Here is a 24,884-nt window from a genome sequence, read left to right as displayed (position 1 = left end):
ACTTCCAAGTTCTGGTGACCAACCAAGAGGAGGATGCCACAACTTGCACTACCACCAGATGGCATTACACATCTTTCCTGAGATGGTAGGACTGCCCCAAAAAGACATAGCCCTCACCACTTTCCACAGTAAATGAAAGAAGGGCCTTATGTTCCTGAAACACATGAACACAATGGCTTCAGTTAGAACTACCTGTCTTCTCTCAGTTATGATATATAAGTTACACTGATGAACGAAAAGTACAGATATTGAACAAACACCCTTCATCATTAAAAGAAAAACTTACTGAGACTGCAGTATCTGGTTCTGTGCCAAAGATGTTCCGCCGTTTTACAGTCAGTACATCGAGGTTTTTAGTGTCATCATCCTCATCCTCATCCTCATCCTCTTCAAAGAACTTCAAGCATTCAGCTTTTGAACCCTTGACCACTGCAGGCTCTTCTTCTATCTCAGACGTACCCACTGATGCGTCATCCTCAGTTTCACCGTTTCTGCCAGACAGCTCTTTTATTTCCTCTCCTCTTGACACTGCCGTTTCAGTGAAGAGTGCCCTGCACTTCTCTACATCTTCGTTGCTTACAGAAAAATGTGCACCTTCTTCTGGCTGTTCAGTCCTTTGTAAAGAGCCTTCTTTCTTAGGTTCATTCTCCAGCATTTTATTCTGAACTTTTTGAAGAAACCTTACGCGAGGAGCCACTGCAAGACCTAGGGAGCTGAAAATCAGGAAAGCATGTAAGAACAGACTTTTTGCTTTAAATCTATCGGAATACATAAAATCACCCTGTGTAATTTTATTTTTAAGAGAAACTCAGGGGATCTTCATCACTGATTTCCGCCTCGGCCTGGTTGATGGGATCCCAATTCTAAAACTTACTGATCTGATACAAGCCTTTACCTCAGGGCTGAGCAATGCACAACCTACATCCACATTCCCCTCTCCTGGACTTTTTGGAAGCTCCTGCTGCTCCTGGCTGTATTTTGCCACTAGCCATATTTTGGATTTGTTCCCTTTGTTAAGCAGACAGCAAAGGAACAACAGTCTAGACCAGGGGTATCAAACTCATTTTCACTGAGGGCCACATCTGCATTATGGCTACCTCCAAGTCTGTTGAATCCATGAATGGAAAATCCATGGATACAGAGAGCCAAGTATAATTTTTTTTACATAATGGTGAAGTGTTCTTTAGTTTTTACCCAGTTGAACTAAATATGCTGAATGACAACGGCCCTCACTTTGGATTATCCACCATGTGGACTGGGAATAATAAGAATTGCAAGCCAACAGCACTTGTGACTCTGAGGTTGGAGAAAGGTTAAAGGCCATTTTAAAGTCAGACATCGTATCCACAAGCCTTGCTTGTTCATACCCCATTATTCTGACTAAAAACAAAAAACAAATTACAGCCTTCCAGATGTTATTGTATCACAATTCCCATCAACTCTAATAATGATGTCAAATCATGAGGAATACAGCAGTTGCAGTCCAGCATCTGGAGGGTCACAAAAATGACATGGTGGGCTGGATTCGGCCCTGGGACCTTGAGTTTAACACCTGTGGTCGAGACTGTAGGTTATCGGAGCTCTGATAACTGTGACAAAACTCTCTCTGTTTAGGATAGGCTGCAGATGAAATACAAGCTTTCAGATATCGAAAGTAGAGAAATAGCTGCTTAATCCTAGCAATTAATGTAAAACTCAAAAATCCACAAAGTGTACAATCCTGCTCAGATAATGACAATATAAAGATTCACATTAATATTCTGGGATGAAACTACAGGGTTTAAATTTGGATGAAGACTTTTTACACCACTATTAATCTTCAGATAAACTTCTTAAACAGCATGGTGTCCCCTTTATAAAACAGCAAAATCAATGTTTGTTTTTGGGATTTTTGTTACTTTTTCAAGGTGTGGATAATGGAATCCATGGATGCAGTATCCAGAGAGACACACATCTAAAATCTGTTCTGTTTTTTGAAGTGAAAACTGTTGTATGGTTAGGAACACACGAATGCCAAACAGCCTGATTTGGTGTAAATGTCATAAAAACTGATATCATTTTGAAGGACAAAAATGTACTGCAGCTTTACTGAAAACAAATTGTTTCTTGGATATTGTATTGTACTGAAGTGCTTTCTAATGTGGTCATAATTTTTCCTTCTTGGCAGTTCAGAGTCCTTTAACCCCTCTGGCTCAAATGCTTGACAAATGTTCTTTGAACAAAAGAAGGGGGTTAAAAGAATTTCAGTGCTCAAAATCTGCATTCTCAGCTTCACTGCAGATATATTAATGACAATATAAAGATCCATGTTAATATTCTGGGATGGAACTACAGGGTTTAAATTTGGATGAACATTTTCTTTTTAACATCCACTGTATGTAGAACAGTAAGTTGTCAGCAAAGAAGTAGTTTTGATAACGATTATGGAAAAAGCCTTCAAATGTGAGTTGAGTAAATAATTTGGATTTCTTCTTTTCTGAATCATGTTGGTTATATTACAGTATTTCGGTGCCCCAGTGAAAAAGACAATTTTTGGCTTGGCTAAAGGCAAAAATAGAAGGCTTTTGCTATGAAGCTGCACCCCATTTCCCTGTGGACTGAACTTGAAACTTAAAAATGGCTGCAATCATATTAAATGAAGAAACTATTGCTTATATAACACCAAACCTCACCTAGCATTATTGTCCTCAAACCTCAGGTGAGATGTGTGTTCTGGGGTTAAGGTGATATAGACAGAAATGTAAATAGGTGTCAGCCTTTGGGGGCAACCACACTGACAAAAATGACCAAGAATTAAGGATCAAATGCATGTTAATATTCTACAGTTCAGTATTGTATATAAAAATTTCTGACACTCACATTACTACAGCAGTCTTTGCTTGCAGTGTATGTGTGTGTGTGTCAACAAAGTAAGCAGTGAATAATTACAGTGCATATTTGGTATTTGCTGGATTTTCGTTCCAGAACTCCCTGTGGATACCACACTCCATCCCATTACACACAGTGTCATTGTAAAATGGTATTCCTTATATAAAATTGCAAAATCAAACTTTTCTTTTTTTGAATATTTTTGGAAGGAGGCAATATTTTCAAGCTGTGGTTGGCTGAATCCGTGGATATACAACCTATTGATATAGATGGTTGACTATATGGTGAAAACATGCAGGTAATCAATGCACCTTTCTTTATGATTCCAAGCAAGAAAGTTTTGTTCTGAAGACATCTCAGGGCCCTTCCACACAGCCATATAACCCACACTATCAAGGTAGATAATCCACAATATCTGCTTTGAACTGAGTTATCTGAGTCCACACTGCCATATAATCTAGTCCAAAGCAGATAATGTGGGATTTTATACAGCTGTGTGGAAGGGACCTCTGGAACTCTTTAGGCCACTTCAGACCAAGGCTTCTTAAACGTTTCCACTTGTCATCCCTTTCCACCCAAGAAATTTGTATGTGACCTCAGGAATAGGTAAAGGTTTTCCCCTGACATTAAGTCTAGTCATGTCCGACTCTGAGGGTTGTTGGTCATGTCCATTTCTAAGCTGAAGAGCCGGCATTGTCCCTAGACACCTCCAAGGTCAGGTGACCAGCATGACTGCATGGAGCGCCATTACCGTCCTGCTGGAGCGGTACCTATTGATCTACTCACATTTGCATGTTTTGAACTGCTAGGTTGGCAGAAGCTGGGGCTAACAGTGGGAGCTCACCCAGCTCCCTGGATTCGAACTGCTGACCTTTCAATCAGCAAGTTCAGCACCTCAGTGGTTTAACCCACTGTGCCACTGGGGACCCCAGATCTATAAATATATAAAAAGGTATAAAAATCAAACATTTACTGATACAACATTTTCAAGGCTTGCTAAACAGGCTGATTTTCCTTTGTATGAAGTACAGCTGAAGCATTTTCTGCAGAGTAAATACTGCATGTTATTGATATCAAATTTGTGCAAATGTCTAAAACAGACACTAGGTGGAATTCAGAAAACTTTTAATGTTGCCAAATTTTTGTGACCCCAATATTAAACTAAGGTTACCTCATTTGAGGTTGGGACCTACTATTTAAGAAGCAGTGCTCTAGACCACCTCATTCTTGATGCACATAAAACTCTTCCTCACTCCTTTTTATGTATAGTATTTATATTGCCATTCACAAATTCTGCTATATTATATGTCTAGTTCCTGAAAATTTTGCAAAAAGGTTTACATTTCAGCAGAATGTAACAGATGTGTTGACACTACAAATATATGGACATTTTTACATGAACAAAGAAGCTATGATTGTCCAAAGATGTCATCTTTTACAGCAAGATTATCTGCAATTTTTTAAAAAGCAAACCTATCTTAAGGGTAAAAATAATTGCAAAAGTAGGATTTTCTGTCAATCACTGTGCATTTCATCCTAAGGAGTCCTAGACACATCAGTGCAGAAGCACATGATTATTTGTTTTGATCTACTAACGTTATCTACAGTTCAGCAAATATAATAAAGAAATGAATATGCATGCTGGGCATTTCTTTGCATACTCCAGATTTTTAAAATAATGTTCATATTTCTAATATTGAACACTGAGCAACAATCAGTTTGTGTAGTTCAAAAGTAGCAACAGAAAACCATATTTTAGCACTCTTATCTTTTGTAATTATCAGGGCTTATAGCACTTACAGGGCATATTCTGCTATGGGTAGCTTGAAAACATCAAACACTTCTTTGTTCTTCATTAGGTAGACAGATCGTAGATAGGATACAAAACACTAAAAAAAAGAGAGAAACTTGTTTGAACAGCAGAAAAAGAGGCATATTCTTATCTCTAAAAATGAATCATTCAACATTTTGAAGTTGTATCAACTGAACTGAATTTCAATGAAAACTAATTATTGTACATACTCATGCATAACTTAACCTCATGTATAAGTTGAAGGCAGGTTTGGGGGGCAAAATTATCTTGTTATGTCCCATGGGTACATTAAGAATAAAACTCATTTTCCTCTACTTTTAAAAATGTGTAGAGAGAACATGCTTAGGAACAGCTATAGAAAAAGAGTAGATCTGTTTGAGGGGATCCAATAAGGGGAAGGTGTAAATTACACTGTTGATCTTAAAATGTCTCTATCTACTCCAGGAGTGCCTATCTATAGGCCAGGAGTGCCTATTATCAGTTACAGCTGTTACACTACCTGCACCCCTTCCTAGAGCTGGGGGGTCTCCAGATGGCAGGGAACATACTGATCATCTCAAGACTGAACTTCTGCAAGGAGCTGTATATTGTACTAGCCCTGTTCCAAGTTGGGAAAATCCAAATAGTTCAAAACATGGTAGCCAGATTGTTCTCTGAGTATCCAAAGAAAAACGCAGGACGTTTCAGTCCAAACAGTGTTCAACGTGGGGGAGTATGAAGAATGTGGTCTAGTCAACATTTTGGGTAATTGAGATGGAACAGAATAACAGTGTCCGTGTTTAATAGGGGCCTACTGCATTAGCGCCCCCCCCCCCCCCCCCGCAGAGAGACTAAAGTAGACAGTTTTTGTAGGGCCTTACTGTAAAAGCCCATCTGCTCTTCTTAAAAACAGCCTATGCAGTCTCTCTGCAGACCCCCCCCCCCTTCTTTCTCTATTGTGAAAGGAAGCAGCAAAGGGCTGCTGCTGCCACCATTTCTTTGAACAGACATCAGAAAAAGGAGTGCTGTAACATGTGCAATCAATAAAAAAGTTTCAAAAGTCATTATAAAATTAGGGGGCGCTGGCGTTTTGTTTCTAAAGTGTTTCTAAAGTATAGTCAGTGAAAATTTCGTTACTACTAGAGTAACGAAATTTCGTTACCTTTTCATTATACTAATTGCACACAATTACTATAGTTGGGAAAACTTCAGAGGTCCCTTTCTCCCTCATTTTTACAGCTGTTGGGGTGAAGCTTGCTACAATGGTAGAACTCATTTACCAATATTAGCCCATCAAGTTTTGGAACGTATCACTTATTCACGGATTTTTGGGGAATTTTCAAAGTTTTTATAAACAACATTTTAAAAAAAACTATAAGAGTTATCTCCTTTAATGTTCTATACAATGACACAAGGTAACAGGGGATTATTCCCTCAAGCTTTCAGAAATATTCATACATCTATTGATTTTAAAGAATGTTTTAGTTTTGACCAAAAAAAAACTCTTTTAAAGCAACAACAACTATTTCATTCAATGTCTCACATATTAGTCAATAGAAGCCAATATTAACCAACTCTACATTTTCATAGAATCCTAGAGTTGGAGGGGACCTCCAAGGGCCATCAAGTCTAACTCCCTTCTTCCAGGCAGAAGGGCAACATCAAAACTTTCCTGACAGATGACCATCCAGCTTCTAAACCAGTAGTTTTCAACCTGTGGGTTGAGAACTAGTGCTCTAAACTAATATGCTTCTCCTATTGAGTTGGAAGGTACCCCCCCCCCCCCAATCGTCATCCATTTGGGGATTTCTTCCCAGCCCAACCCAGAGATTTACTAACTAGAAGTATCAGTCAGTCCTCCTCTTTGCAGATTAAACAATTTATTGGAACTCTAACTGGCTGCTGCTACAGAGGTACAAATCTCTCCCCTCTCCTGATTGGGTCTTTCTGTTGTGAGCAGAATTCTGGGAAATGTAGTTTAGGGTCGGGTCTTTGTATTCTCTGCCATAGGGATCCTTCCCAAACTACATTTCCCAGAGTTCTGTGCTTTCTTTCCCAGAGAACTCTGCTCCCCGCTTTCCCTTTCCTAATGGTGAGAGGCCATTAATTTAAAGAGGAAAGGCAGAGTTTTTGGTTTTGTTTTGCTTCCTTGCACTAAAAATAAAACTGACTTTGGGAGGCTTCCGAGATTTACAAAATGCAAACGAAAAAGTATTGGGTAAGTTTCAATCCGTAAGTTTTTGGCGAGGGCTACGTCTACATGTCAGATATCGCCTTGTAAGTACAAATTTAACTAATTTGATACAACTTAACGAGGACTAATGAAAAAATGCACCTCTACTACATAGAGGTATCACATTGACTCCTATATAAGCAATACAGTTTTTGCAGTTATTTTTGTCATTTTTAAAAATTATATACAAGCATATACATTATATAGAGTCATTTTTTAAAATGTATGTATGCTCAGCCTTCAACATTGCTATGTACACTAGGAATTTAGCCTGCAAAAGAGAAGGCTGAGAGGAGACATGATAGCCATGTATAAATATGTGAGGGGAAGTCATAGAGAGGAGGGAGCAAGCTTGTTTTCTGCTGCCCTGCAGACTAGGACGCGGAACAATGGCTTCAAACTACAGGAAAGGAGATTCCACCTGAACATCAGGAAGAACTTCCTCACTGTGAGGGCTGATCGGCAGTGGAACTCTCTCCCCCAGACTGTGGCGGAGGCTCCTTCTTTGGAGGCTTTTAAGCAGAGGCTGGATGGCCATCTGTCGGGGGTGCTTTGAATGCGATTTCCTCCTTCTTAGCGGGGGGTTGGACTAGATGGCCCATGAGGTCTCTTCCAACTCTACTATTCTATGATTCTATGAATTCAACCTTCTCATGGATTAGGAGTGCAGGAGCCTCACAAAAATGAGGAAAGTGCAACTATAAATAAAAATTGCAAAAAAATAAGCTAAAAGAAATGCTTAGAGAGAACATATGGTGGTAGCAAAAATAGTAACACATAAATAATCAAATCCATGAATGGTTAACACACATATATGGAAGATCAAGTGTATTATGTATTTTTCATATACCATTTTTAATGTTTCTGCTTATTTTAGTTTACCATCTACTTTTCATACCCATTGGTTCTATAACATGTTTCTTTCTTTGCCTTTCAAAATAACTGCCTCTTCTATTATTTCTTAAAATTGGAGCTGTTTGCTCCCTCCTTGACAATCCATTTTAAACTACTAATAGAATTTGTTGTACAGCAGACTTTTGCCCTTAAAACCCATCCTTAGAAGCAACAACAACAAAAATATAGTAACACATTTTGTTTGCAGTTTCATGTTATCCAGCCTACAATAAAACACTGGAAAATCACTTCTATAAAACTGAATAACCTGCTGCTACCAGCATGGCCTTTCGTTTGGCTGGTAGCTCAAGTGTATAATTCGTTAAATCATATTGCTTTATGTTTCCACAGCACTGTTCTGTAATTTTTGTTTGGGAAAGAGAAAGAGAAATACTTTTACACATATATTCAGTGGGTCATGTATGCAATTTTTGTTTTGACTCCCGCTTTCCAAAACACATTCGTGAATATCTATTACCATATATTATGGTTTCCAGTCTTTCAAAACAACTAAAAATGAACTTGTTTATAATACACAGCAGTACCTTTGTGGAGACATGCATACAAATATATACCATGATATCAATTATGCAAAAATCCTGCAGTAAAGTAGGCTTTTTGTTTGCATTCTACACATCTGTTGGTCCAGTCTAATTTTGTGGTTTTGATTTTATGTAACTCATCAGTGTCTTTCTGCTTGCTCTTACAGTCTATTTATAACAGGGCCATGTAATGAGAAGGATACCATCCAATAAATACTGCAAGAGTAGCACAAATCTTTCACTGAGCATGTATGTCTAACAGCTACATTAAAAAAAAAATCACATTAACCATTGATATTGTAACATTAGCTCTACATAAAACAAGCCATTGTTATTTTCCAGTCTCCTGACACATAATAGTGATGCTATTAACAATCTCACTGTCAGATGTATGGCCAAAATTATCGGATTTACAGTTAGCTGAAAACAAATGCTTCTGTAGCATTATTTTGCCTCAGACTAATGGATTGAGGCAGAATATTAAGCAAATCTGCAAAAGTGACTGATCTACAAATTTCCTTTACTAGTCTTCTACATAAGTGTAAACTAGGGCTCAAATTTATCAGCATGTCAGGTGGCCCTTTTGGGAGAAAAAAGCCTCACTTCTACATCAGGAGAGGAGGTCAATTAACTAATTGAAAATCCTTATCTACAGATAAATCAGTATCTGCTCAGTTAGTGAACTATAATTTTCATTATCTCCAACAAAAGTCAGAAAGTTTTTGCTCAATTGCAGATTACTGTATAGGAATTGCAGTCTAGGGAGAGAATGGTCTTGGAGAGTTTGCTGAATATTTCAAAAGGATTCTCCTTCTTTGGAGGCTTTTAAGCAGAGGCTGGATCCATCTGTCGGGGGTGCTTTGAATGCGATTTCCTGCTTCTTAGCAGGGGGTTGGACTGGATGGCCCATGAAGTCTCTTCCAACTCTACTATTCTATGATTCTATGATTCTATTCTATGATTCTATGTGGAAAGCCTAGTCAGTTGGCCCAAAACTCACAAACCAAATTCCTGGCAATATCACAAAATCCAACTCCACAAAATTCAGGTGAGGAGGGTTTGCCTTACATCTGAGATTGAAGCCACCCATACACTCTCTATCACCCCACTGCTTTTTCCTGCTGGTTTGAAGAGGACCATCCTTCATCTTCAGTTAACCATAAAGATAGAGGAGGGAAGAATAATTACAACCTTTTATCCCATCCTTCTCTCTTACCAGAATACAGGCTGAGCCATTTGAAATGCTTGGCACCAGAAATAGTCCAGATTTGGAATTTATTCGGACTTTGAAGTACTTGCATATACATTTCTTCTCCCTTTTTCTTTCAAGAACCAATTAAAAATTTTCCTGTTCAAGCAGGCCTTTAGTGAAGGAAACTAAGCTGCAGTGATAAGAAATACCATAATGTCATGGAATAGAACAAAGTGCAATATGACCTGACATGATGTCATAAAATGTGAATGTATATTATTGTTGTTTTAAACATTATTTTATGACTTTTTATATTTTTATCAATGTATTTGTATTGTTGTTTACATTATTTTAATATGTTGTAAGCTGCTTTGGGTCCTGTGAGGAAGAAAAGTGGGATATACTTAAAGGATTATTATTATTATTACTACTACTACTACTACTACTACTATTGAGAAATTTTGGAGGAGGGACCCAAGTCTAAACCCAAATATCATTCATATTTCATACAGATCCTATACACAAAGCCTGGAAGTAATTTTGTATACATTTTAAATAATTTTGTGCATGAAACAAAGCGTGTATAAACTGAGCCATTAGAATGCAAAGTTTTCACTATCTCAGCCATCCACGGGGATAAGTTTGGATTTTGTAGTACTTCAGATTTTGGACTTCCAGATAAGGGGATACTCAGCCTACATACCATCTGCTTGCTCATGTCAATCAGATGAATAGTAAAATACAAACCTAATTTAAGGACTGAAATACCAAAAAGTATGTTCTTATGCAATTAAAATATTTCACCTATACAAATAATGAAGTGTTTCTGTAGTCCAGTGGTTCTCAATCTTTCATCCTCCAAATGTTCTGGCTTCAAATCCCAGAAGTCCGGCCCAGTTTACCAGCTATTAGGAATTGTATGAGCTGAAGTTCAAAACACTAGAAAACCAAAGGTTCAGGACCACTGCTATAGTCTTTACTATTTTATGCATCAAAGGTAGAGCCTATGCTTGTTTATAAATTATCCTCTTCAATCTGTATGGCTTCCCGTTATAGATCTTGGGTAACAAAAGACTAGAGAAAGACCTCTGTCTACACATGTGAACTTCATTTACTAGGTAGACAATCATGGCAGGGGCAACATATTTTCCTTTTACAGAAATTGGATTGTCATATTGTTGGTTATAACTCAACCCTAGAAGTGTCTGGAAGTCTACTTTCAGTTTTTACTTTCTTAATTTTTCTATTGTTTTTTGGTTAAATTTCATATTTTGTGGGGTGAGAACATCACTTCCTATATTGTACACTGAGTGACTATTTCACTTGGGGGGGGAGGGGGGAACCGGTGCATTTGAGAGATCTGGGGATCAGAGAACAGGTGACAAGGGGCCATAAAGGAGGGGCTGTGCACACACTTGGCTCATGGACTGTACTTTCCCCACCCCTGATATAAAGATTACATTTTGATGTGATTGCAATTTCAATTTTTTTTCAATAATCTTCGAACCCTATTGTTATTGAAAATATTGGTATTAAAAATGGATCACGTTCAGTATAGTGGTATCATAAACAAAATGTTGCACAGCTGCAATTTTTAGGGGGGGTTGACACTCTTTTCGTTTAAGCACACAAACAAAACAATGTGGGTTTTTTTTAAAAAAAAAAACATGCCTGCTATAACCAGGCAATAAAGCTTGATTGAATCCAAGATTCAATTTGTCTATTCTTTTGCAATATCTCTAACTGTGCCTCAGGGTTTGACGACAAAGTGATGGATATAGACAACTTTAATATCAAAGGCTCCCACCAACAGAATAGATCCAAAGGAAGACAATAAATGAAGCAATCTACTCATGTGCAGGAGAAACATTTGAGATGAAAGTAAAAAGTGTTACTCCCATATGGAGTGCTGCAAATGTCATATTGCAACTCTTTAACACAGCTGAAGGAGTGCAAAAGAAGTCACAGAAACAGCTCCTCACTGCAATTTCTCTACTTACTATCTACATAGAGGCAAAAAAAAATCATTTCTAACCAAAGGGAAGAAGCAGATCCGATCTTGGATCAGATCCAAACTGATTAATCAACAACCTTGAATAATTTAGCAATCTAGGTTATTTTTATGAAGTTAAAACCCTATTTATACAATTTATAATGTAGAAAATGTAAACATGAGAGGAAGGAGACATACCAGTTTTCTCTCTATTATTAGTCTCTATAATGATCTGTAGAAAAGACTGCAGATGTCTTCTCAATGCATGAAAGCTCTCTAAATGATCAGTTAACCATACCTGATCATGTTTAGAGCAGAAGGTAAGAAATAATATGAAAGAGGATAGGATTAGCATGCTAATCTTCCTGTGTGTGTACTTTTACTACAGTAGAGTCTCACTTATCCAACATAAACGGGCCAGCAGAACGTTGGATAAGCGAATATGTTAGATAATAAGGAGAGATTAAGAAAATGCCTATTAAACATCAAATTAGGTTATGATTTTACAAATTAAGCACCAAGACATCATGTTATACAACAAATTTGGCAGAAAAAGTAGTTCAGTACGCAGTAATGCTATGTAGTAATTACTGTATTTACGAATTTAGCACCAAAATATCACGATGTATTGAAAGTCTATTGTATATGACGCAACACCAGAATAAGGATTGTTGTAGTTAATTTTTAAGTTGACTTCTATTTATGGCCACTTTATGATGGCAACTTTATCAAAAGTCCTGCTCAGGCCTTGCAAACTCAGAGTCATGTTTTTGTTTTAAAATAGTCCTTGGACCTATTTATTTGTCTTTTGGCAATCCTAGGTATCTGTATATCACATTTCAAATGAGCTGATGCTTTTCAGAGTCCAATTTTCACAACCATGCATAGAAATGGGAAATACAATGGCATGGAGATTCCCGATTTCAATATTCAATTATATAACTTTATACTTAAGGACTTTTGTCTATTTCCTTCATAGTTGCCCTTCTAAGTCCTCAATAGGCCTTGAGTCAGGCTAAATGTTTATAAAAGTGAAAACTGTGATCTACAGATGCAATTCCAGAAAGCTGGGGTGGGAAGAGAAGGCTGAATATGTTATATGCTTCCTAATCATTGGGTATTAATACCCAATGAAATGTAAGAGCAGCACCCATAATCTATACCAGGATAACAATTTTAGCCTCTTTAATAGGCATTTTGAAACTGACCACCAGCTTTATTCAACAGTAAGGAAGAACAGATGGGAAATTCACACTGGCACCATCCAGCAATAAAAATGGATCTTAAATATTGCAATAAAAATAGGATTTACTGGTAATGTTCATCACTAGATTTGTCAGCTGTGACAACAGCCCTTGTTTGAACTCATTCTATCTCTATCCTGAAACTCTTAAGATTATTTCACTCCACTCAATTAAATTTTATATTTCTTTTTACTGGTGTTTTTAAAAAGCAATTGGAAAAAAGGTGTTAGAAAATGGCGGAATAAAGTTTATTGCAATTTTTCCAAGTGTAAGCCAAAGAAGTCCATTCTGTTCCCTTCCATTACTGCTTTCTGATGTGCATCTCCAATATTCACTGAATCTATTCAAGCTCGCAAAAAAATAACAACCAAACCACAACTGCAATTTAATACAAGATGTAACCAGGGACTCCAGATTGAAGCAGAATTTCAGATATATTGCATTGAGAAGGAAGCACCTGTTACCCTTATTAAATTATAATAAGGCCACAAATACAGGGCTTTCAATCCAGTGACTAATCTGGCACTAACCAGATAAACAAAAGTATTATTATTTTGCATGTGCAAGCTGCCCTGACCCTAGCTAATGTTTCTGAATCTCACTATCATTATCCTAGTTTCCAAGATCAGGGAGTGGAGACAGGTAATGTTATTTCTCTAAACATGTGATTGTTCTATTGTTATGCCTCAGGCATGTTACATTACCTTTACAGAGCCAACATGACATTTAAAGTGTGAGACTAGGATTTTGAAGGCTCAGGTTCAAATTCCCATTCAGCCATGAAACTCACTTGAGCAAAGCACTACTTCATTCTGTCTTTAAAGAAAGTGCTTCTTTATTGGAACAAGGCACATAGAACCCCCCCCAGAGGCACTAACTGGTTTTAATGCATCTTATTTTAATGCACAAAAGCATTAAAGGTAAAGCGGTTTCCTTTTTTAATCACAATCACACTAATTTCAGTAGTACATCTGCAATAACAGAGAAACAGCACAAAAATGTTGTCCACTCTATGTGGAAAGCCTAGTCAGTTGGCCCAAAACTACAGCTTCATTCACATCTTCTGTTGAACATTCAGTCATACAGGTAAATTGTAATGAGACAGAGCCAATGGGAGCAACCACTACCCTTCCTTATATAATCCTCACATAATTCTGGCTTCCTCATTCAGTGAATAAAACTTAGTGGTGCTAATAAAGCATTTAAAACTGGGATAAAGACAAGGCTTTCTAAATTGTGGCTGTTATACAACCCTTCCCAAGGGAAGAGCATTTGCCCATCCTTTCTCAACTGTGACACTGAAAAAAAATCTTTGAAAACCTACTCATTTTAGTCATTTAACTATGCAAGGTTGGTAATCCTGAACTTTAATTGATATTTTATTGCTTTGCTTCTTTTTTAAAAAAAACCAGCTGAATTATCCTGTATGTATTTTTTGTGTTTTAGGGATTTTTGTGCCTCAAAGTCATATTATAATGCTGTATTGTTTTTATTTTCATATTAGTTCCTTGTTCACTGCCTCATGATTGGATCCAGAAGGACATGTTATAAATACTCTACACAAACAAACATGTGCACAAAAGATATTATCGGTGGAGAATTAATTCCCAGAAGAACATATTTAGAGCTATTGCCTTGCCTTCCCAGCTGCCTGAAGAAAAGCAGCAGCTGTATTATCAAAATGACGGATGTAGTCACTGCAGCTATGAGGTTCAAGACCTCAGTGACGATTTTAATTCTACAATACAGATTTATTTATTTTTTAGGACGATACTACATCGTTCCTCGGCAGAAGCCAGAGAACAACTCTTCAGTCTCAATAAACAGAATTGCTTATTTTATAAGAGATGCCATATACCATATTTACAATACTGGCTGAGCATTCTTTATTTTAAAAGCCTGCTATCAAAAGTCTTGGGTTTTAGTTTTTTTCATATTTGGGAATATCTATATTTGTATACACACACACACACACACACACACACACACATACATAACAAGGTTTCTTGGAGATTGAACCCAAGCCTAAACATGAAATGTATATATGTTTTATACACATCTTAAACACACAGCATGAAGATAATTTTATATAATAGTTTCAACAATTTTTGCATGGGACAAAGTTTGTATGAACAGAATCATTACAAAACAGAGGAATTGCTATCTCAGCCATCTATGTGTACAATTTTGGAGGACAGCTAGCCCTCCACATTCTCTGGGGTTAGAGCAGTGGTTCTCAACCTGAGGTCCTCAGATGTTTTTGGCCTTCAACTCCCAGAAATCCTAATGGCTGGTAAACTGGCTGGGATTTCTGGGAGTTGTAGGCCAAAAACATCTGGGGACCCCAGGTTGAGAACCACTGGGTTAGAGCCACAGAAGTCCCGTGAAAGTAAAAAACCTCAAATAAAAAGGTTGTCTTTTTTAAAAACCTGAAAGAGCCTCTCTCTATTAATTTCTATGACTTCCAGCATGACTGGAGGAAGTTGACGACAGAATCAACACTAGAGGATCTAGAGAAGTGGTTCCCAACTTTTGGGCCTCCAGGTGTTTTGGACTTTAACTCCCAGAAATCCCAGCCATCTTACGAACTGTTAGGAATTGTGGGAGCTGAAGTCCAAAACATCTGAAGGCTCAAAGGTTTGGAATCACTGATCTAAAGATTCCTAGCAAGAACATTTCAAATCATATCTGTGAATAATGAATTCCACTCAAGTCAAACTATAAATGTGGAAGGACAAATGGATTTTGGATTATTGGATAAAGGATGTTCAACCTGTATATGTATTATATCCTTGCATCAGCAGTGCCATAACACCAAAACATCAACAAAGGCATTTGCTAAATACCAAGCCAAATACCAAGTCAAGAGTCCACTGCTGTCCACACTGGTTGGCAGTGGTGTTCCAGGGGGTTCAGCCAATGTTACACACTAATTTTCCTAGCTCTACCGGAAATTTAACTTGATACCTTCTTGTTAAGAGCAACCTGAACTCAAACAAAGCTCCACCTCTAGACAACTCACCCGTTGTGCTCTCTCTTTCAGTTCTTGATCCTGTGCCAAAAAGGACTGCAACTTCTTCTGAATGTCTACCAGCTTCTCAGGGTTGATTCTGATTCAGACAGGGGTTTTGGGAAGGGAGAGAAAACCACATATTTACTCATTGTTATCTTATCCAAAAGGATTACAAAACCCTACAAAGTCTCTCCCATCCCCAGTGTTATTTTAAAAGGGATAAAAATACTGTCGTTCTGAATATTTTAAAAGGGATAAAAATATGTCCCAGCTGAAATTATGTCAGGCATGAAAATCATTCTCCTGAAATGAATAATGCAAGGAAAGCAAACAGAAACTCAGGCCTTTTTCCCAAAGAACAGTTTAGACTAGGAAAAAGGCAACCATTTTTCAAGGTAAAGCCACACAATTAACATTAAATTGCTTCTTGAATGCACAGAAAGGTGGGAAATTGATCTCACAATGACAAGGGATCAAAATATATACCAATGTTATTTTACATTGGCACAGTATCTCTCACAAGGGAACTGTATAAGATTGTGTGAATCTGTCTCTGTGTTAGTACTTAAATAAAATTCTCCCTGAGAAGTTTCAGAGCCAGAGGCATTTCAACAGTACTGCAGATTCACCTACTGGCAGAACATACAGAAGTGTGAAGAGTAAGTTGTTTAATCACAATGGAAGATGATGTTTGTGTATGTATGTGTGTGTGTGTGTGTGTGTGTGTGTGTGTGTGTGTGCGTGCGTATACACACACACACATACATACATACATTTATTGACCTTGGAACATTCCTGGTAAACAGCTAGGATCTAGATAATGATAAACACACATTGACGCTAGTTCACAGAATTGCACTCCTGCCCAAACACAGTCAGCCCCCCATATTCACTGGAGTTGGGGCATACAATCCCTGCAAAAGTGAAAACCACAAATGATATAATTGCTATATTATCTCTACAATACCTTTTTATGTAGCATGATATTTATTGCCACTGGGCCCACAGAACAATGGCCACTAGGCATATAATCAAAGTGATTGGTACAAATTATAAACTTATAGTAGAAGCCTACTATTATACAACAATATTTTTACTATTACAGTATGTGATTTATATCATGAGAATCAATGTGACTCTAGAAGCTCCAAATTCCTGCTCAGCCATGGAAACCTGCTGAATAACATTGAGCAAGTCACACACTCTCGGCCGCAGAAGGTTCATGTTGGGTCAAGAATCCTACAGGTCAACAGAGGCACACCGAGCCTTTTAAACCTTTCATATTTAAGTGACCCCCTCCATCAGAATAGCTACTTTATTGAGGAACCATAAAAAGTCCCTTATTTTCCCTTTCTGATTTACCTCTCATCCACATAAGAATTCAAGAAGATGAAATGTAATGAAAATAGGAAAAGAAGAAAAAAATACATAAGAGAAAAAAGAACTGGCCAGGCAACCGAAAGATGCAGAAGCTACATGGCATGTAAACAAATCAAGACGGATCTAGAAACATGATGCTCTAGTTGGAAAGGCCAATTCATTTTTAAGTTTTATCATCTGGAGAATGGTTGTCAAGGCCTGCAAAATCGTAATGGCATTTCATTCAGCATCAGTATAACCTGACTGGAATGCTTCTTCGAATTATGGGCATCAGCTAGTTCAAAGAAATATTGACAAGTTGGGGGAAAAAATCAGAGGAAAGGCACAAAGTAATACAGAGACTGCAGGGCAAATCCTATGAATCTTTTTGAAAAAAAATGTAGGTTTAGGTAGAGAGAAGGAAACACTATTGATTGACGTGGGCAGTAGAAGGGATGATTTCAGAATTTGGAAAACTATCAGAAAGAAAGAAGTAAAAGGAAATTACTCCTTTCACATGCCCTGGATAAGACAATAAGTCATGTTTTAAAATTAGACAAAAGGAGATTGAGAGAAAATGCCTGAACAAGTTGGCCACAAAAGAGTGGCATCTACTCTCTTTTAAAGGAAAGGCCACAGTTTTCTTCATAACATAAACTGAAAAGGGGAAACAGCTATCAAGAGTGCTTTCTTGGGGGGGGGGGGGGGGGAGACATAAAAGGATAGAAAATGGAGGCACCCGTGCCTCCTTCAGACCTTTTTATGGATTTGAATATGTTAACAGGGCTTGAAATGGGAATGCATGGCTTAGTGAATCACTGTTCCATGTGGTGAGATTCGTTGTCACTGTTGTTATGTGCTTTCGAGTCATTTCCAGTTTGTGGCAACTTAAAGAAGAGCCTATCACATAGTTTTCTTAGCACGAGTTGCCTACCTAAGAGTGAGAGTGACTTGCTCAAGGTCACCCACTAAGTTTCAATGGATTTGTGGGGATTTGAATTCTAGTCTAAAGCTCAAACCAAACTGGCTTCCAGAGATATAAATAAGAACATCTTCTTGTTCTCTTGTACCATAATGGCTCAAATTATCCAGATTTGTTTTCGGCTATCCTCAAAATAAAAGGCTATAAAGCACAGGTAGGCAACTTCGAGGGAAATTCTACTTTCATCGCCTTTCCCTGAGCCCACTGAGGTTTCCCTTTCTCTGAACCAGCTCTAAATTTATTGCTGCAGTTTTGCAGTAAAAAGGACTATTCTGCTTGAAAACAAGGTGCACACTCTGCACACCTGGTTTCAAAAATGTTGCTTTTATGTTAGTGGAATGTTGAGATATTTCAACAGTAATATGGCAACCACAAAAACTGAAGAGGGGACTCAAAAGTCATATGCACCCATGCTTGCTAAAAGCTTCCTATTCAGCTGCAACCACCTGGAAAACAAACATATTCCTCACTCAGGAAATTGTTTTGCTCCCCAATCCTTCATTCCTGGCTCCTAGATTTCATTAAATGTATGTGCCTTCAAGTTGCCTGTTGATTTATGGTAAACCTGTGAATTTCAGAGGGATTTCTTAGGCAAGACAGGTGGCCTTACCAGTTTGTTCCTCTGTGTTGTGGTTCAGTCTGCTGATGATGAAAGGGGATTTGGGGAACAGGAGTTTGTTCCAGGAAATATGGATCCACAGTTTGTCCCAGGGAATGTTGTTGACTCAGAAATGCAGGTGGATTTGGGAGCTGAGGATGGCTTGGGAAAACAGATGGAAGGGAATGTGGAAAGTTCTCAGTTGAGCAAAGATAAAGATGGCCTTCTATAGGAGTCTGAGAATTGTCAACAGATCTCAGATGGTAGTGAGGGGGATGAATGCTTGTTAGACAGGGATTCCAGATAAAAGTTGAAATCAGGCCTCCGTTGCTCTGTGAGAATTGCAGGCAGATGCGGAGAAACAAGAGTGCACAGGAACGTGTTTATGTCTTGCAAGGAGGGTTAAAAGAGATGTAATTTGGGAAAGATTCAAGTCAGAGCAACCTCACCTTCGGAGAATCATCTCTTGCCATGCTTTCGGTTCAAGCCTCGTCTCATGCCTAGAATCTGTGTTTGGATTACTTTTTAAGCTCGTGTATTCATGTTATCTTGGATCTATCGTGTTATTTTTGGGACTTTGGACTAATAACTACAAAATCATTGATCTGCATTTAAGGATTGCACTTGCAATTAGATTTTACTTTCTTTACTGTTTTTTATTACATTTTGCTATCTTTCTTCAATAAACTAAAAAAAAAACCCAAGCCTGCTGTGGTGGAGTTTGTGTGTTGGAGCAAGGTGAACCAGTGCTGAGGTGTGACACTGACATATAGCTGCAAACACCTGGCATTCATTGGGAGTCTCTCATCCCAATACTAAGCAGGCCTGATCCTTGCTTAGCTTCCAAGGTCAGAAATGTTCTGGTACCTTTAGGGTATTTCCATCACAAAGTTCTCTGCATTTCAAGATATAGAATCATAGAATCATAGAATAGTAGAGTTAGAAGAGACCACATGGGCCATCTAGCTCTACTATTCTATGATTCTATGATTATGATATGCAATGATGAATGCTGTACAAAACAGAGTTCTGAATCCTACTTAAACCCTGTAAATCAAGTCAATGTATATTCTTCCATATAGATTACAGGCAGTCCCCGAGTCACAAACATCCAATTTACAAACGTCTCATAGTTAAGAACAGATTGAGACAACAGAAGCAAGAGAAATCTGCCCTTCGAAAAGGAAATTCAAACCTTTTCCCTATAATAACTCTTCCAGGAATCTCCACTGAAGTTTTATCACCAATCCTTCTTTCCACAATAAGCCATTTTTTTTCAAAATCTAGTGATCCCAAGGACAGAAAGTGAGGTGAAATCTTCTGAACAAGGGAAAAGACAGCAAAACAAACACCACAAGGGTGTTAGCCCTTTCCTATGATATCCAAAGTTAATATGTGTGTGTATATATATAATTGGCTGGAGCTACACTTAAAAATGTATCTGTTCCAACTTAAATACAAATTCAAATTTAGAACAAACTCACAGAACCATACATGTTTGTAACTTGGGGACTGCCTATATTCTGTTTTTGTTCCAAAGGAAGCAGTTACATAAGAAGACGCTGAAGGCTTTACTATTAGAACCCCTATTGAGATTTTCTCTCTAAGACATGCTTGTATAAAATCAATCGCTTCACCCAGTTCCGTAGGTGTCTCCCTGTCGGGCATCTACCTTTGCCAATTCAGATAGAGGCCTTCCACTACCCTTCATGGAGATAGAAGATTTAATCTGAGACCTTCTACATCCCAGGCTTTCGTCCTATCACAGAATTACGTTTCTGAGAGTGTGCCAGGCCGAACTCACAAAGGGCCTTTTCCCACTTTATTATTCCAAAGACCGTGAAAGCAGAACTTTAAGTTTCTTTGAGAGAGAGAAAGCAAGATATAAATACTATAAATAAATCTTCTAGGATGCTGAGTTCTGCAACCAGTATCCTGTGGTTTGCTTCATGTATACGTGCCAAATATATACAACCCTGAAAGGCTGGTCCAACTATTAGGTGGAGTGAGACAAACAGTACACATAGCAGATACTGGGTATAATGAGAAGGTTTAAAAAAGACATTTGACGTGTTACTTTTGTAGTCTTACTGCTACAGATGGGAAGAGGTATTTGAGAGTTGGTTGGTTTGTACCTCATGGACAAAAATAACGTGGCTAGTTTATGGTGCAGGATTAATATCCATTACCCAAAATGCTTGGGACCAGAAGTGTTTTGGATTGAGGTGGGGTGGATGTCAGATTTTGGAATAACTGTATTTACATATGCATACATAATGAAATGTCTTAGAGGTGAAACTCAAGTTTAACATAAAATACATTTATGTTTTATATGTGCCTTTATACACAATGCTTTTAATAATTGTGAACATGAAACAAGACTGAGAACACTGAACCATCATAAAGCAACAGAGTGACTATCTTAGTCGCCCACATGAACAATTTCAGATTTCTGAGCATTTTGGATTTTGCAATTCTAGATAGCTCACCCCATACCATGCATCTTGATATGAGTGAATTGTACCACTCAGTAATTCATCAAATGTAGCAAAATGACTTGGGGGCTCAGACTGGTATGAGCAGAATATTTTGCAAGAATGCTCTCTTGCAAACCCACTAGCCTCTTTTATATTCGCAATATGGGGACAGTGAGATAATGAATGCTGTAAAACTGCTATAGTTGGAATCTGGACATAACACCTCATGGTACAAAGACAATAGCCCATTAAGATGCTACAAAAATGAGCCTCTTTCTGCAATAAACTATGGCTCTGCTGCTTCAATGACCTTTGTGAGCCATTATACACCTTTGAGAAAAGAAGTACCATTTGCCAGAATTTGCAAGCTTTACTATATCCACATTTTACTGTCCATGATTTAAAACAGTATTGTTAGCAATATTACTGGAAGCCAACAGTTATTTCAGCACAGCTTATGGACCAATTTCAGAGCCTCTTGAGTGACTGAGGCACCAAATGGTAATTAGGTTCATACTCGTGAAGTACAAAACAGCTGCCTTCATGAGTGAAAAAGAGAGACTATTAGTACAGTCAGCTGAGTTTTCCTCCAAGGAATGGACTAGAAATGTACTGATACTGCAAACTAAATACTGCAATTTTTCAGATCAGATCTTTAATATAGCAGCTTAGGAAGTACATATTACGGAAATGTTTCCCAGACTTCTCATAGCTGTCCTGGATTAAATAATTCATCCTGAATTTCAGCTGGAGACACAGTTCTGGCAGAGAACCATTTTTTATCTCAATCCTAAATTCAATGCTGTATTACCAACGGCAAAAAGTGGTAAAGGGATTCAACAGTTTTTGAAGACCCCTTCACATAGGCACCAAGTTCTGTCTTTTTATTTTTAATAGGAAAATTCAAGTTTAAAATGGCAAGACATGCCATTGCAACGAGCAACCTTTTCTAGAGAATTTTAGATATTTTAGAACGCACCCAAATAGTACACAGTACTCTAACATCACAAATGTTTGTTTTATTTTATTTTGTTATGAATTGATACAAAAGCAGTCCAAACCCCTATAAGTCTGTGCCGAATTGCTAATTCTAGATATGTCTCCCCCCCCCAAAAAAAACCTAACTGAACCTCAGAACACTTGTTTTCTATGCAAAAATCTTAGGTGATCTCTAGGTAGAGACATAAAAACATTCCTGCCTCAGAAACTAGATAGAGCCCCTATCTGTCAGCCTTGACAATATGGAAGACATACCTACAAAATGACTCAGTATAAGTCAATTTGTCCTAACCGGATGAAATTTGGCTCAAGGTGGGTTACAAAATAATTAAAACACATACACATTGTAAAAATGCCACAAATACACATATGAAAATGTATTTTATAAAAGATACAAATTAAAATACACAAAATAGAGATTAAACAAAGGATGCATGTTTAAAAGTCATGCTTAAAGGAATGCAATTCAAAGGAATACGATAGAAAGGCCTCTCTGTGAGTGACATCCATCGCAAGGGTTGGGAACTACACTGGAACCCCTATTTATGGAATCAATATCCATGGTTCCACTAGTCCATGCTCCAAAATATATTCCCTCCCAAATGTGTTTGTGAGCCTCTCAGGGTCCCCTAGTGCAATTCTATGTTACGTTTCCACCTCAAGTATAGCCAAAATGTAAGATCCACAGTTTCATGTAGCCAAGAGGAGTTTTGGAATGTACTTGCCGTGGATATTAAGATCATACTGTATTCTGGGGGCCATTCCTCCTTCTGTGATGTATATATAAAGGCAACTGGACAGCCCTGTCTTTTTTGACAATGAATTATTATTATTATTATTATTATTATTATTTTGAAAGTATACCCATTATAACATAATTATTGATATACAAAGCTACCAATTAACAGTAGTAATTTTACACTTTCCAATAACAGTAAAACCCATGTGTCCTATGGGAAAGAAAACTTCCTTATTCTATACCGAGATAGTGTCTTACAATAATTTGTCCCATCAAGCAATATATATTTTTATATATGTAAATTTTACAAAAAGTAGTCAAAAGTGACAAACTGTACATATGAACCCATTTGATGGAGCAGACTGAAACTGGATTTTAATTTTTATGGCTGTTTTAGCAGGATTGTATGCTTTTTGTTTTATGATGTTTAACTTTGTTGTATGGGCTCCCCTTGGCAATTGAATGTTTTGCCTTGTTGGAAACCACCCTGAGTCCTCTTGGGAGATAGGGCGGTATATAAATAAAGTTTTTTATTAGTAGTAGTAGTAGTAGTAGTATTTATCATAATCTTGATCTTCTTTCTGACCATGTATTTTAATCACTCAACACTATTATGAACATTAGGAAGAACTTCCTAACTGTGAGAGCTGTTTAGAATCATAGAATCATAGAATCATAGAATAGTAGAGTTGGAAGAGACCACATGGGCCATCTAGTCCAACCCCCTGCTAAGAAGCTGGAAATCGCATTCAAAGCACCCCCGACAGATGGCCATCCAGCCTCTGCTTAAAAGCCTCCAAGGAAGGAGCCTCCACCACGGCCCCGGGGAGAGAGTTCCACTGTCGAACAGCTCTCACAGTGAGGAAGTTCTTCCTGACGTATTTGTACATGGCTATCATGTCTCCTCTCAGCCTTCTCTTCTGCAGGCTAAACATGCCCAGCTCTTTAAGCCGCTCCTCATAGGGCTTGTTCTCCAGACCCTTAATCATTTTAGTCGCCCTCCTCTGGACGCTTTCCAGCTTGTCAACATCTCCCTTCAACTGTGGTGCCCAAAGTTGGACACAGTATTCCAGGTGTGGTCTGACCAAGGCAGAATAGAGGGGGAGTATAACTTCCCTGGATCTAGACGCTATTCCCCTATTGATGCAGGCCAGAATCCCGTTGGCTTTTTTAGCAGCCACATCACATTGTTGGCTCATGTTTAACTTGTTGTCCACGAGGACTCCAAGGTCTTTTTCGCACACACTGCTGTCAAGCCAGGCGTCCCCCATTCTGTATCTTTGATTTCCATTTTTTCTGCCGAAGTGAAGTATCTTGCATTTGTCCCTGTTGAACTTCATTTTGTTAGTTTTGGCCCATCTCTCTAGTCTGTCAAGATCGTTTTGAATTCTGCTCCTGTCTTCTGGAGTGTTAGCTATCCCTCCCAGTTTTGTGTCGTCTGCAAACTTGATGATCGTGCCTTCTAACCCTTCGTCTAAGTCGTTAATAAAGATGTTGGTGGAGTGGAGTGTGGTGGAGGCTCCTTCTTTGGAGGTTTTTAAGCAGAGGCTGGATAGTTAACTGTCGGGGGTGCTTTGAATGAGATTTCCTGCTTCTTGGCAGAGGGTTGGACTGGCTGGTGCATGAGGTCTCTTCCAACTTTATGATTCTGATTCTATTATAGACCAATCTTTAAATGTTCTACTTATATAGTGTACAAAAGGCTTCCAATTATTTGAAAACATTGTATTGTTTTATTCCTAAGAAGATAAGTTAGTTTATCAAATTCTGCAAAATTTAGTAATTTAGTCAACCATCTATTTACAGATAGAATAATACTTTATTTCCAGTGTTTGGCATAAATTATTCAAGCAGATGTTATAGTGTTTTGAAAGAAAACAATATTTTTCTTACTGATGATATCATTTACCACCAAATCTTTCTGGAGAGAACTGTATGTTCTGGTGTACAATTATTTGG

The 24,884-nt window shown here is 37.9% G+C and overlaps 1 protein-coding gene across 2 annotated transcripts in view; it reads right to left on the bottom strand.

Moving 5' to 3' along the window:
- The window catches only part of ddx10 (DEAD-box helicase 10), a 232,214-nt gene that overhangs the window by 163,210 nt on the left and 44,120 nt on the right, over positions 1-24,884 (bottom strand). For both annotated transcript variants that reach the window (XM_008111901.3, XM_062974612.1), the window contains exons 11-13: positions 15,781-15,868; positions 4,669-4,757; positions 287-713 (exon numbers count right to left, since the gene is read on the bottom strand). In XM_008111901.3, the coding sequence (XP_008110108.1) occupies positions 287-713; positions 4,669-4,757; positions 15,781-15,868 (604 nt within the window). The remainder of the gene's footprint in view (positions 1-286; positions 714-4,668; positions 4,758-15,780; positions 15,869-24,884) is intronic.

Source organism: Anolis carolinensis, chromosome 3 (assembly GCF_035594765.1).
Source record: "Anolis carolinensis isolate JA03-04 chromosome 3, rAnoCar3.1.pri, whole genome shotgun sequence".
NCBI lineage: Eukaryota > Metazoa > Chordata > Lepidosauria > Squamata > Dactyloidae > Anolis > Anolis carolinensis.
Note: the sequence above shows the minus strand (reverse complement) of the source record. Positions and strands in the feature narration are given on the sequence as shown.